This window comes from Dendrobium catenatum, unplaced genomic scaffold, assembly GCF_001605985.2.
Source record: "Dendrobium catenatum unplaced genomic scaffold, ASM160598v2 fragScaff_scaffold_0, whole genome shotgun sequence".
In the NCBI taxonomy this organism is placed as follows: domain Eukaryota; kingdom Viridiplantae; phylum Streptophyta; class Magnoliopsida; order Asparagales; family Orchidaceae; genus Dendrobium; species Dendrobium catenatum.
In genome coordinates, this window is record NW_021318462.1 from 1102784 (window position 1) to 1118273 (window position 15490).

At 33.9% G+C, this 15490-nt stretch overlaps 1 protein-coding gene across 1 annotated transcript; it reads left to right on the forward strand.

Moving 5' to 3' along the window:
• Positions 1 to 665: 665 nt before the first annotated feature.
• LOC110093980 (cysteine-rich receptor-like protein kinase 2) lies at positions 666 to 8038 on the forward strand. The gene is made up of 7 exons (XM_020819060.2): positions 666 to 1473; positions 1578 to 1706; positions 2816 to 2943; positions 3137 to 3350; positions 6530 to 6761; positions 6969 to 7119; positions 7386 to 8038. The coding sequence occupies exons 1-7, from the start codon at positions 726 to 728 to the stop codon at positions 7698 to 7700; spliced, it is 1917 nt and encodes a 638-aa protein (XP_020674719.1). The 5' UTR covers positions 666 to 725; the 3' UTR covers positions 7701 to 8038.
• Positions 8039 to 15490: the final 7452 nt, after the last annotated feature.

Consider the following 15490-nt stretch of genomic DNA (forward strand, 5'->3'; position numbering starts at 1 on the left):
AAACTCCATATCTCAAGGGGCAGAACCCCCTTTAAGTTAGGGTGGGCAATTGCCCCCCTAAAAAAAAGTTTTATTTGTTATATTATTCCATTGGTAATTTGTCTTCCCTCCATCTTTTTTTTTTTTGTCTTTATTACAAAAGTTTTTAAGCAATTGCTCTTCAGGAGGTGCTATTCCTTTAGACCACCAATATATCAATGAAGCTTATAATGATTAAAGATATGAATAAATAGGGGTCGCTATTGACCATTTTTCTTGTAGTAAAATGTCAAACCAAATTTATGACAACACCAACATATATACTTATAAATTTATCTCCCTAAAAATTAAGGCTTATTTGGCCCTTATGTATATCTCTCTCCTGCCATAAAATTACCATAACTCCACAACTCCACAACTTTGACATATGGAGCTCTCTTAAACTATTCATTAAACTAATTATCCGAATAACCCGTTGGCGTGACCTATTGGCTAGAATTTCCGGGTTCGTCGTCTTCTTCATGCTTACATCATCTCTGATGTTTTTTTAGTACTATCTTCTCTGATGTTGAAAACACCTCAGACTCGTTGACATTTTACACAGACCCTGGCATTCGATTCTACAAATATCTCAAATTCATTTTTTTTTTCTTTTCTGGGCAACTTACTTCCCGGCCGCCTACTACTTAGTCGTCAAGACCAACGTGTCTATCTCTCTCTCTCTCTCTCTCTCACCCAGAACCAAAATGCTTCTTCACAACCTCGTCTTCCTCCTCCTCCTATGGAAAAACGATCTCACCGTCGCGGACCCACAGACCAACCTCCTCGACATTGGCTGCAGCACCTACAACGCCACCAATACCTCCCTCTTCTTATCCAACCTCAACACCACTTTCTCTAGGCTCCGCTCCAAACTCTCGTCTGCCGCCGGCGGCGACCTCTCCGCCACCTCCGAGCTGCCGCAATCCGCCGCACCCGTCTACGGCCTCTTCTTCTGCAGGTCGTACCTATCCCTTTCTGATTGCCTCGCCTGCCTCGCCGCCGCCGTTTCGAGCACCCGCAGGTGCGGCTTCGGCACCGGCGGCCGCGTCATCTTCGATGGTTGCACTCTCCGCTATGAAAGCGCGCCCTTTTTCGATCAGGGAACTCTCCCCGGAAATACCGCGGTTTGCGGCAACGGCTCCTCTGCTTTGGAGGGGTTCGCCGCCGCGGCGACGGCGTTGACAATGGATTTGAGCTTGGCGGTGCCGAAGATCGATGAATATTCTGGGACAGCGGTGGGAGATGGAGTGTTTGGTGCGGCGCAGTGTGCGGATACGCTGAGTGAAGATGTCTGTGCGCAGTGTTTACAGGTCGCATATAAGAATATACAGGGATGTTTGCCGGCGGGGAATGGTCGAGCGGTGGACGCTGGGTGTTTTATGAGGTACTCTAATCTGACGTTCTTCTCGGCGAATCAGACTATGGATCTTTCGCGTTATTTGGGTGGATCAGGTATTTGATTTGTTTTGTGATTGATTTGATTAAGAAAGGTGGGAACTTGAGAGTGATTATGGTTTTGAGTTTGAGCGGAAGATGTTTGTTCAAATGCTGAGCAGGGGAGTCGAGCAAGAATACACGAGCTATTGTTGCTGGCGTGGTTGGAGGAGTCGTGGGGTTATTGATTCTGAGTTTTCTGGCGTTTCTGTGGATCAGAAAGTCTCGAAGGCGGGAGGATGAGTGGAAAGGTAAGGAGTGATTTGTTTCGTATACTGCTTCAGTGCTTTTCCTATGTCCTATCAAGTTCTGGTTATTGCTTTTACCATTTGTTTGAAGAGTACTTCTTGGGATGTGATCTAATTACCTCCACCGCGGTGGCCCGCGTTTGATAACGCGAATAACCGCTATCTAAATTAAGATTTGTTGGCTCACTTTCCAAACAAAATATGTATATATATATATATATATATATCAAATTTGAGCACACTAACTTTCATTAATCCTAATAATATATTTGCCTTTGTGTTCATCATTTTCTCTAAGCCCATTTTGTTGAAACTGGCGAGCGATAAATTATAATAGCCATGGGATTTAAACTCATGAGATTTGAGAAACAGCCTTCTCCTCTAACGATTAAGCAACAAATCACCCATTTTAGTCTCCTAGATTAGATTCTTGTCTAATTGGTACATGTGGAAAAGCTACCTTGTTATGGAGAAGAATATATGTTATCTTTTACACCTGCTTAATTTTTATTTGTTTATACTCTGTTAGAGAGTGCAATGATATATTAGAATATGGCAACTGAAAATGACTTATTACCTATATATAACGTCATTGTCATAATCTAAGTTCAGTTTTCTAATACAAAACATGGTTGTGGATGCCTTCATAAAAAGGCATATTGTAATTTTTAGCTGTTCATCACCATTATTAATAACTTGGCCACTTCCTCCGACTTATTATACCAGTAGTTATAGTGGTAGTTATGCCAAAAAAATATGAGCATCTCCCAAGAAACTTTATATTTGAACTTGAAGGTGTTTTTAACAAAAGCCTAAGAATCTCTAGTGACATAGATTATATGAGAAGTTTTGAGGATTTTTTTTTTTTTTTTTTCTGGTTATGATAAATCCGGCCTTTGGTTGCTGCAATATGATTGTGTTGTATAAAGAATTGGTATTACCCCCTTTGTTTGTCAGATCTAGAAAGGTAAAAATATGAAGATGAAAATCAATAATACTAGCTATCATGAAATGTCCTATCTATATACCCAGTGTGATGCGGAGTCTTTTTATGATCTCTACTCTTTTTATGCAGTCATAAAACTTATGATAAAGATTTTCTTTTTCTATAGGTAACTTGCTGGGAGCAACAGAGCTTCGAGGTCCTGTGAGTTTCCATTACACAGATCTGAAATCTGCAACAAAAAATTTCAGCCAAGAAAATAAACTTGGGGAAGGAGGTTTTGGTGAGGTTTACAAGGTAAACCATATAAAGTTGTCTATAAAGCATATGGAATATCAACAAACTTCATGCTTGCATTGGTTTATTCATTAGTATAAATACTATGAGAAAAATAATGATTCATTTCACCTCTACAAATATTTTGTTGTAAATTGACATCATTATTAAGTTTGCTCTCAATCAACATGTTAAAGGTAATTTTTTCTTGTAGGGTATCCTAAAAAATGGCAACATCGTAGCAGTGAAGAGGTTGGCAATAACTCAATCAGAAACTACTAAAGCAAGTTTCCAGAGTGAAGTAAAGCTTATAAGCAATGTTCACCATCGGAACTTGGTTCGATTGCTTGGTTGTTGTGGCAATCGAGATAACTTGCTGCTTGTTTATGAATACATGGCTAATGGAAGTCTTGATAAATTCTTATTTGGTAAGAACCTTTTGTCAACTTACTAAAGCAACTGATAATAGGAATTCTTATATGCATATTGCTTTGTGCGTGATATGTAGATGTCTTGACACTTGCTTTCTCTTAGGGGCTTTTAACCAACGAGGGGCTTAAATTGGGCCTAATACACCAATGTTTAAACTCATATTTAACTAAAAGTTTAAGCCTATGATTAAAGACCAACCACATGGTATTTCTATATTAATATATTTTTCAATTGTATGGTGTGGCACTAAACCCAATATTCTCACATGCTTTAATAATTTTCCCATCAATAAGATGCATTCTCATTAGCCATCATTCTATTTCAAGAAAGCTTCTTCAACGTCATTAGATATCATGCATAAAAAATTTAGTTAATTATGTATTGCCTATATGAGGGACCTGCTTTTAAACCTTCCTCAATCATGGTACACACTCTCCAATATATCTTTGAGAGCCTCAAATTGCATCAAAATCACAAACATCACCTCAAATGCCCCTTGTTAGAGAATATTAAGCAAAGGGGAATCAAAATTTGGTCTGGTACACCAATGGACAACCTCTCTTTCAACATGAAAGCTTAAGCTTAGAGTGAAGGCTAACCACTTGATCTTTCTATATACGCAATATATTTTTCAACTATTTAATATGAAATTATATTAATACTCTCACACGTCTTTACATTTCTGCTTGACTGCCCATTTGTCATCAAGCTAAGTTGTAACTTTTTTAAAATAGAGATGCAACTTCTAAGGAGCATTATTTTTTTCTTTTTAAAATTCATTTGTTTCCCACAACACTTCACACCTCTTACCTATCTTTACTAATCATGCTTCCTAACTAGTAATGTTTGATGGTGTTCACAATACACTTTAGGAATTTTTCACAGATAATCTTTTTTCATCATGGGACCGTTATCCACACCAATTCTATATTTTCCCAGATAATCTTTTTTCATCTTAGCATTATAGCATCTATTATAACTTAAATAGTTTATCTTGATCACTCAATCATTAGTAAGCTCGAATAGGAGAACCCCAAAATATGGATAATATATGATTTTATCTTCTATTTATTCTAAAAAATACAAAAATTATTTCTCGTTGTATTTAAGAAATCAACTCTATTATTTGGTAATACATGGACATCAACAATCTTACACTAAAAAGTCCTACTTCTCGCTTATTATAAAATTTCCTTGGATAGACTTCAATGTTTTTGAAGACATGATTTCTACCTAGGTAAGCCTTTATCCACATTGCCAATTATAATATTTTTTTCTTTTGCTTACATTGTAACTCCAAGTTATATTATGCATAACTCAATTAATGAATGTAACCATTATATTTCTAAAATTAAGTTATTTATGAGCCTTGATTGATTTGGAAGAAAATAACTCATCACTCATATTCTTTTAAATGGACAAATTTGAATATATTAAATAGTTGCTAAGAGCATGCAAGTAAATAGTGAATCATCGTCTGACATTATCTTTTCTTGAAAAGGAGTTTAGTTTATCCATCCAATGAACTATTAATATTGTAATTAACAACATACTATCAAGTCATATATGCCTGCTACTCCCCAACACACACAAACATGCACATACACACACAATATATATATAGAAATACATATATATTTATAAATATGTATGTATACATACTTAGATTCAATGTTGAATTCATTCTTACAAAATACATACATTGAAGAGAATTATTGGAGATTAAGTTCATTTTGATAGAATATGATTGTAGAACTAGACAAAGTGTTCCGAGAAATAGGTTCGAGCAAGTAAAGTTTGAAAGTAGTTCAAATTGGGTTTGAATTGGTCAAACAAGTTTCAAATCTTATTCACCCTAGGTTTAAGCATTTTTTAACTTTACTTTCTTTCATTCAATCCTAGTTTGAACTTTGTTTGAGCCTACATCAAACCTAGTTCAAACAAACCTTATTGGAGCCTGGTTCAAACCCATCTTAGAAAAGATTTTAAAAAAAAAATCTTAGAAAAGATTAGAAACTTGTTCGACCTGTCTGAGCCTGGTTATACGAAGTTTGAACCTAGGTTTCGACCTTTTTTTTTTTTTTAACTTGATAGATTTTTTACTTGTCTTTATTTTTATAGTATTTTCTTCGAGTAAATTAAGCATTAGATTTCTGCTCTATGTTAGAGAATGAAAGATGACAACAAAGTTGGTTGGACATTTAGTGGGAAATAAAATAAAGGGCTAATGTTTCCAAGAAGTTTTGCATTCGAAGAACTTATAGATATTCTACACATAGTTATAGAGGTTGACATAAACCAATTTAAAGATATTGTATCATTTTAATGGAGTACAGCGCCTCATATCAATTTCTCCCACATAAACAATTATAGAATATGATCTTGCATTCTACCTCAAGGAAATTTCTATACCCATTTCATATTGATCTCCTATTCAAGAATCAACTAAATATAGTTGTCACTGCTAAGGTATTCCTATATGGATAAAATCAATCATGCTAAATAAGGGTTATTCAAGGCCAATCAATCTAGCACCTACTAATGATGTAGCAGATGTTGACCAAAGAGCAGATGAAGTTGATGTTGAAGGCATACATAATGAAAATATTGATGGCTCCATGGATACTTCACTACTAAAACGTCTATTAGAAATGGCAACCCCGCCATATGATGCTGCTAAAGCTAGTAAATAGGTAAAAGTCTTCTGATTCTTTATGTCTTCAAGTTTAAAAACTACTATTCATGAAAAAATTGATAACTTATTATTCTTCATGTGTTGAGTATCATGAATAAGTTTAAAAGAGAAAGTTGTCATTAAAAATGCCACTTGGGCTCCAAAAGCTTATAGACAAGTTAAATTCTAGCATCATTTCGACATAATCAAAATGAAGAAATAAGCCATTGTTGCCTAGTTAGAGCATAAAGTTGATTTCGGGAGGTGGAGTCGTGCTTTCTTTCTGTGTAATTGATAGAAATGACTAGTATCTGATTCTAATAATGTTATCAAAGCATACATTACCATCTGATAATCATCTAGTTAGAGTTCAATGGTGAAAAAGTTGAAACTAGTAGTGTAGTACAATGGTGGTTATTTGGGTGCCATAATGAGTTGGTGTGTTATAAGAAATTCAACTTTTGAAAGCATTGGATTTTTATTTTTCCTTGTCTTTAGCAGGTGAAAAGAATGAATTGCTTAGCTGGAAACAGAGATTTGATATTATAGTTGGCATGGCCAAGGGTATTTCATATCTGCATCAAGAATTCCATGTCTGCATCATACATCGTGATATAAAACCAAGCAACATACTCCTTGATGACAACTTCCAGCCAAAGATTGCTGATTTTGGGCTTGTGAGACTTCTACCTGGAGATCAGAGCCACCTTAGCACCAAATTTGCCGGAACATTGTATGCATGAATTTCCATAATTTAGGGCATTAGCACTTGCTTTGTTGACACTTAGGCTTCGTTTGGGACAGCTTTTTTGCTGTTTTTTAAAGTAGTTTTTTAGTACCAAAATTAAAATTTTTGTACTAGAAAGTTGCATTAAAAAGCAATAAGAAAGCTGCCCAAATGAAGCTTTAGTTATCAGTTTATCTAAATACTTTTGAACAGGGGATATACAGCACCCGAGTATGCTATACATGGTCAGCTAACCGAGAAGGTCGATACATACAGCTTCGGTGTTGTTGTACTAGAAATCATTAGTGGACGGAGGAACAGCAATCCAAAGCTTGAACATATTAAGCAGTATCTTCTAGAATGGGTAGGTGCTTTCTGAAGTTTCATTTAGGCTTTGTTTGGGACGACTTTCTTACTGCTTCTTAAAACAGCTTTCTATTACAAAAATTTTAATTTTTTACTAAAAAGCTGCTTTAAGAAGTAAGAAAGCCGTCCTAAACGAAGCCTTAATTGCCATTGCACTCAATTTAATAAGAAACCAATCATGAGTGTATCTATCTGTGTACAATTCTCACTTTGCCATTAGTATAATATAACATATCATTCTTCTTTCATTGTTTTTTTTAACAGGTGTGGAAGCTTTATGAGCAAGATGATCTGGTAGAGTTGATAGATAAATCCATGAATCCTGATGACTCTGAGCTAGACGAAATAAAGAGAGTCATGAAAATAGCTCTCCTTTGCACTCAGTCTATGGTGGCCACGAGGCCAACAATGTCTGAAGTTGTGGTTTTGCTGCTAAGCCGAGGCGATCCTATAAGTGAGCCTGCTAGGCCTATTTTTATAGAGTCTTCGACTCGGGCTAATGGTGAAACCTCCTCCTCTGCATGGTCATCTTCTGCAACCCGAGCAACTGTATCAGTTACACAGTTCTCTGGAAGGTGAAGATTTCTGTGCGTTATTGGCCTAGCCCTCAGCAGGTATGATAAGGAGAAATAATGTACTGTTAGATTTGAAGCTAAACTTGATCTAAACAGTAAGGCTGAGGAAGGTAATTCAAGAGAGATTACAGAATTTAAAAATGTTCAAACAGGTCTAAGGTCTATAAATTTAGATACCGAGTCTATATGTTATGTGATAGAAAATAAATAGTAATTAAGAGATTTATTTGTATAATCTTGTTCTATGCTGAATATTGATCATGTATATCTTACCTTTTTTATTGCTCATACGAGCAGTTAAATGAATCAAACAAAGAGGGCATATAATTTCTTAAGTGGAAATCCAGTTGGGATGACTAGAAAGAAAATTTTGTAGGAGATGGTTATAATGCAAGCGTAGATGCAAGTCTTGTTGGTGATAGCTATGGAAGGAGCGAAGGTTATGGCACATTAAGACTTTTGAGGGCCATCCACAAGCTGCTCTCATTGAAGGGATCTTTAGGGGCTGGCTGGTAAGGCAGCTCTAGTGAAGATGAGGCTATGCATTCCCTTATAAGCGACTACTAAGAAGATTGACTAACCAGGCAAGTTTATTTTAAACTAGTTGGTTCGATTGTTTTAAGCCTTATGATGGGATTTTTATATTGTTCCAAGCTTGTTTTCTCTTTAATTTTGTCATTTGGAGTAAAATTAAATGTCATTATCATATCATTTCTCTTCATTCATGTTGAGTTGCACACTTCACTACAGGAAAAAACGTCATTTTCTAGCGGCCATTTCTGCTAGAAAAATGATCAAAATTTATCGGAAATTAGTATTTCCAAAGGATTTTTTTGGCGGAAAAATTTTTGACTGTAAAACACACGTCGGAAAATTCCTTCCAGCGCAAAATAATCCGTCGGAAAAATTTTTGATGAATTTCCGGTGGAAAATCCGCTGAAAAAATATTTAATTTAACAATAAGTTATTAAGATATAACTTAATTTTTTAATTCCCGTAGGAAATCCGCTAAAAATTCCGTCGGAAATAAATCTGCCGGAAATACAATAAAAAAATATGTCAGAAATTTGTCGAAAATTTCCGTCAGAAAATCCGCCGGAATTTGTGACCAATTTACTTCTGCCAGAAATTCTACCGGAAATGAGTTGTTTTCCTGTAGTGCTTCAAACTATGATTTGTACTTAATTAGATAAAGATTTTCATGATTCCAATCATTGCACCCCCAAGTTTGGATGTCTCAATTTATAAGCCTAAAAATATTTCTTCTTGTGATTACATATCTTGAAAAATTAGGACTATAGGAAAACTTTTATATGCCCATGTTGGCCTTTTGATGGGACCATTAAATAACTCAATTCTCTATTATTATAGACTTTCTTGTATGATGCTATCAAATTAGCAACTATAAGTTAACATAGTGAACAATTCATGAAAAATTAATTAAAACCTAATGGAAAGCTTGATATGAATAAAGTGTAGCATAGTAGACATTTAAATACTTATATGCTGCCAAAAAAAATTAAACTTACATATTGATATGTATAAAATGACTTTGAAAGGGTTCTTGAGAAGTAGTACTTATATATTTTACCATGCAAACTAATTTCCCATTCTAACTAATCATTTTTAATAGTCACACTATCTTCACAATTCCTCGCGGTTACCTTGGGCACTTTATTTTCTCTATCCTTTTGTATGAGTTGATTTCAATTCGAACTTGTTAGCTCTTTGTTCATTTCTTAGTTACATAGGTGGTCAATTCTATCGTCTATTATCATCATCATTTCATTATAAGAATTTAAACGTACAAATAAACATCTAATTGCACTTTTGATAAACAACTCACTCTAGCTCAAGGTTGGAGATAAAATATTTCATCATCTAATAGGTTTACTTTATTCCATTACCATGTGACGTATTTGAACACAAAATAATTAAGAAAAAAAAACTTCTATTGAAATAGTCGGCAAAACAAACTTATTTCAACAAAGAGCATAATTGACAAATAGAGCTCCATTGAAAACCTATAGGACCCTAAAATACTCGATTATCCGGCCTCTACATCACACACTTTTATGTAGCTTGATAATCCTCTTAATTAGATTTATTTGACTTCCTAAAATCTCCTTGGATTCAACCCACATGACTAACCAACATAAATAGTACTCATATGTACTAGGTTTAATTACCTTGAGTTACAATCCTTTCAATTTACTCAACTAAATAGGGATTCATCTTTGCAAATATTTATCTACTTAGTAAATTCTAATTCAAATTAGCACAACTCAATTTCATTTAATAGCTTGATTGTATCAAGTCAATCAAACTAATGGCTATTTAATCATTTCATAATTACAAGCTAATCAATTCTATTGTCTATCATCATCATTTTTTTGTTCTATAAATTTAAACATATAAATAAGTCAATTTAGTACATGACAATAGAGAGGCACCAATAAACAAGCTACTCAACAAGTGAGCATGAAAATGCTAAGTCAAACTCAAGAAAAATTACTATGGAATACTATTCCTCGTATATGAAGCAGCAACACAAATCTCCTTTTATCATCTTTATCTTAAGCCGAACACCTTACAACTATAATTTTAGTATACATACACTCACTCATAGCCCAAGGTTGGATAGAACAGTAACCTTCTATACCAACCATCCCGCACCTTAAAAAAGACATCAATAGTCATCAAACTGTCATAAATATTGAAATATAATACTCATCTTAGAGTTTAAAATTTCTTTTAATTTTTCATTGGCTTTGGACATATTGCATCATATAATAAGTTTATTTTATTTTATTAACGTGTGATGTAATAGAACACAAAATCATTAAGAAACAACTTACCAAAATGGTTGGCAAGGCCACCTTATTTCAACAAAGAACAAAATTGAGAGATAGAGCTTCACTAAAATTGTTAAGTGTTTGGTGAGAGATCTTTGTGATCAGGTTTGATCATCATTAGCCATGGCCTTGGCAATGAAGAATTGGCTAATGAAGAAAAGACAAGCATCATAATAACATGTAGCACAAGGGATGGCTAGAATGAATATCAATAAACATGTGTATTATTTAGTGAAAACACTACACAATTTATAGAATTATAGTGAAATCCATGAAGCAATTAGCTGACATGGGGTTCCCAAATATCATGAAAATATTATTATTTAAAGGGCATCCTAATCTACATCGAAAATTTTAATGCATAATCAATCTATTATGTTACAATATTAACTACCAAAAATAATCTATATAATAATATTGTTTAATACATCATACAACAACAACATCAACAACAACAAGTCTTTATCCTACTATGTGGGATTGACTACATAAATCATTTTTCTCCATTAATTGTGACCTATTAAGAGTCAAATTCTCTTTTAAATCTAATTTTAAAAAATGTCTTTTCTAATACATTCTAACCTAGTCCTATAGGTCTACCACTACTTTGCTTAACATTGGACAGATCCAATACATCTACTCCCCTAATCGAGTTATCAGAATGCCAACATTTTATGTGACTAAAACATCTAAGACGACTCTCTCTAATCTTTTCTGTCACTGGAGCTACTCCAACATTTTCACATATGATGGTTTCATGTTTTGCCTCTAAGTGTAAAGCCACTCATCCATCTAAGTATCCTCATCTCTGTAATACATAACTTAGGCTTCATTTGGGACGGCTTTCTTACTGTTTCTTAAAGTAGTTTTTAGTACAAAATTTAAAATTTTCTTACTAAAAAATTACTTTAAGAAACACTAAGAAAGTCAGCCCAAACAAAGTCTTAATCTTATAGTTCTCTTTTAATACATTTTCTCTATTAGATATTTACTAAATTTTGTTCTATATGTCTTAAAAAATAATTCATATATACTGTGAATAATGCATTTATTCTTATTTGACCGGGTCATGTAGCTGTCGGAATTTTTGAAGCAATATAGAAATAATTAGAGAACATCCCGTGGCCCCTCTCTTCCTTCCTCTAACCGTCTAATCCAAACAATGAATTGTGGTTGCGTGAAGGTTCTTCTTATTTTCCGAGATGATCAGCTACTGAAGTGATATCATAAAAATAGTTTTTTTTTCCTGTTGGGAGTATTTTATTAAAATGTTAGGTTTGATCTTTGATTCCAAGACTTATTCTCACCATCATATATATGGTGGCCATTGATCTTATGCAAATGAATAAAAAAAGATTGCATGTTATTGTCATGGTTTGGATGATGAGCGATTAAATTTAAAGTATGCCTTCTCTGACTTCATGTGTGATTCGTTGTGCTTAGCTCATGTCAACTCCGCCGGTTGAAAGAGGTCGATCTCATGGGCCAGTTCGATTTAGGCTTCAGTTGTGACGGCTTTCTTATTGCTTATTAAAGCAGCTTTTTAATAGAAAACTGCTTTATGAAGCAGTAAGAAAGCTGTTCCAAATGAAGCCTTGATTAGATTAAGCAATGATTATATGTGGGCTCATCTTATATATAAAATATCTCGATACATATTTTCATGTAATTAAAGAAATTTAATTAATATATCTCCTTTGAAGGACAAGCGCAGGGACAACATGTTATTATCTTAAGTTATTTAGTTTCTAAAAAAAAAAAGTTCTTTATTTTTGAATAATAAACTAGAATCTAATCCCCATCCTCTCTCTCTCTCTCCCTTTCTCTGCTTTCATTATTAATCTTGCCAGTGAGATCTGGATGTTGCCCACAGATAAATTTGAATTCAATGTACATACATTACAATATATCTTATTCGGCCTCTTACGTAAAATGGGCTAATAAAATTACGTTCCCATGAGCGAACGAAAAATAGCCTATTAATAAAAAAAAATTAAAAAAATCATATAAAATTGAGTTTAGATCACAATAAATCTCATACTTATTATATTTATTTTAATTTAATATGATAATTGAGTTTAGTCACTAGCAATTGGAGAACGTTGGTGTTATGAAAAAGAAAGCTTTTGGACTAATTTATGGCCGCCATACGTGTTCATGGGGAGAGGCCAAATCAGAAAATTTTTTTTTTCTTATTAAACAATAAAGAAAGGGCTACCTGCCTATAGATAAGAAGATTTTTTTTATATATATGAATCATCTTAAATATATAATTTTAATTGATATGACATTTAAAGTTTTATTACTTAAAAAATTAGAGGGCTACTTGCTTATAATTTATGTTTTCTTATGAATATTCTACTCAATTAATTTAATCATCAAAATTTAATTTAAAATGTGTTAAAATATTGTTGAGTTATAGCTAAGCAAGATTCGAGGATCCGCAGGGTTGATTGATCAACTTCATAAATAAAATGAACGATGTGATGTTGCAATAATAGACTTGATATAAATAACTTGGCTATCAGAATAATTGGGTGTGAAGGCAATTTTGATTGCGTTTTATTTAAGCCATATTTTGCATGATTGAGAGTGGGAGAAATTATTGAGATTTCCTTCATTATCATACAATATATTAGAGTTGCAAAACCACAAGTAAAAAATTTGATTATTGCTAATCTTGGCCTCTATAATATGAAGAAGATTTAAGTTGAAGGTCTGAATTAAGTTCTTACAAGTGAGCAATCTATCTAGCCCACTATAGCCTCTCACACTCCAACAAGCAAAAGTAAGACGAGTCATTAGGGTTTTGAGGAGTTGGTGGCCAATTTCACAGCCTTATTGGAAACATGGGCCTTATTGGTTGCTAAAGTATTAGGTGTAAAATAACAAGTATATGTTTGTGACATTTTGGATAGAGACTTATAAAATTGCATTAAGAGTAGAAAATTTGTTATAGTTTAAAATGAGTGGTTGAGAGAGTGTAGTAGAGGGTAAAGAGTTTTCTAAAGTGGTATCAATATTAAGGATTTGATCTGAATGATTTCTAGTTGAATTTGCTTGGTTTCTTGTGATGAGGTTAGGTTTTATTGATATAGCTTTTGTGGTATTTCCCCCCCTTGGTTGAGTAGTAGAGATCTTAGGCTTCCTACTTTAGTTCTTGCCTCTAAGAGGGAAATAAGACTTGGTTGTTTTTATTGGTTTAATATGACATATATTTGAACGGTGAACAAACTATCCACAACCTAAATAATAAGTTGGCTTCCAATTGTAATTATTTTTCAAAGTTTTCTCCTTACCCTCTATCGAAATAAATATCTCATCCAAAAGGCTAGCTTTGCTATCAACCTGGACACTGACTTTTGCAAACTTAACCTTGTCTTTTTAGACGTTAGGGAATCCACAACCAAATGAAGACCAATTTCACCAATGATTTTAGATATCTCCGAAGAGTTCCAATAACTAAGAGGCAAAACCAAAGTTTTAATCTAAAGAGGAATATAGGTAAACTCCTCTCTTTTTGGCTTAAAATATGGAGACCTTTTTTGAAAAATAAATGGCTTAAAAAAAAAAAGAAAAAAAAAAAGAAGGGCTGTCTGATCAGGTCATTTCATTGTGTCTTAGTGAGGAAAACTTGAAAAGAAAAAATCAAAGATTAAGAGTATCTTTAAGCCTATGAGTCTTTTAATAATTGCAAAAAGAGCTCCATAGAAGAGTCATTTATTGATTGAGTAGCCAAAGAGAGTTCCCACTCATTAGTATTATCATCAACTTCTTGATTCAAAAAGTGAATATCTTTTTCATGGTGATGGATGAAACTTACTTGTACATATTTTGCAGTAGAGTTTTTACAGGATAGAAGGCATTTCTAGTTTAGGGTTATGGGAATGTTAGAGTTTGCTAATTGTGGTTAGAGTTTACATGGGTACTAGATCTAGGAGAAATATTTGTGAGCTTTTAATTGAGTGGAGGAAAATTTTGGCGAGATGTCATACTAGATAAAAAGCATTTTATGAAATGATGCTGGAAAATATTTATTGAAGGGGATTTAACATCAAGAAAGAGGAAGTTGAAGGCAATTTCATAAAGCAACAAAGGGTCATCTGTGTAATAATTAGACCAAACCGATCCAAGTTCTTCCACACACAAGGGACGACCGCCCCCTCCTTTGCCCTAATCACGACCAACCGCACGCATAAGTCATTGTTTTGTGCCCTTTTGACTCGCGTCTTTCTCCAATCGTGTAAATCATGCAATTTCTTTTCCTTTTGAAATCCTCCCGCCCTTGCTAACCTTTCTCTCACCATTTAAACTCAATAGGGAACTTAGGGAATCATTTTACTCTTTCTCTTCTCCCTCACAACAGTCATTGAGCCTCATTCTCTTCTGTCTCTGCATCTTTTTTTGTTGTCACCACTATTGAAATTATTCAGCCTCTTCCTCATTCAATTGAAAGATAATAGTATATAATCTTCCTCCTATCTTCTTCCTTGGTTAAGAACCGCCGACAATAATTCATCTTCTCCTTGCAATCGATCGTGAGGTAACCACCAAATTCCCTCGTATTCTCCATCGTTACCTTCTCAAATTACTTGTAATTATAGTGGTTTATCATAGGCTTGTGTTTCCAATGAATCCATGAATATATGTATTTGTTCATATTAGATCATAAGCTTTGATTTTTTTTTAGCGAGAGAATTATGTACATTAATATAAATTATTTAGACTTTTTAAGGCGGTGGCCTAAGTTATTTTTGCTTCACTTCTTGTAGGATCATCATTTGGTGGAGTCGAGCAAACCGCAATCGTGGTTGGAGTTAGTGACAACCACAGTAAGTACCTCTTATTTATTTTGGTATAAATGAGCCCTTCTTTATTTGAGGTGTAATTCGTGCTATTTAGGTTCTTTTATAATTATTTATATTGGCATTTCTAAATT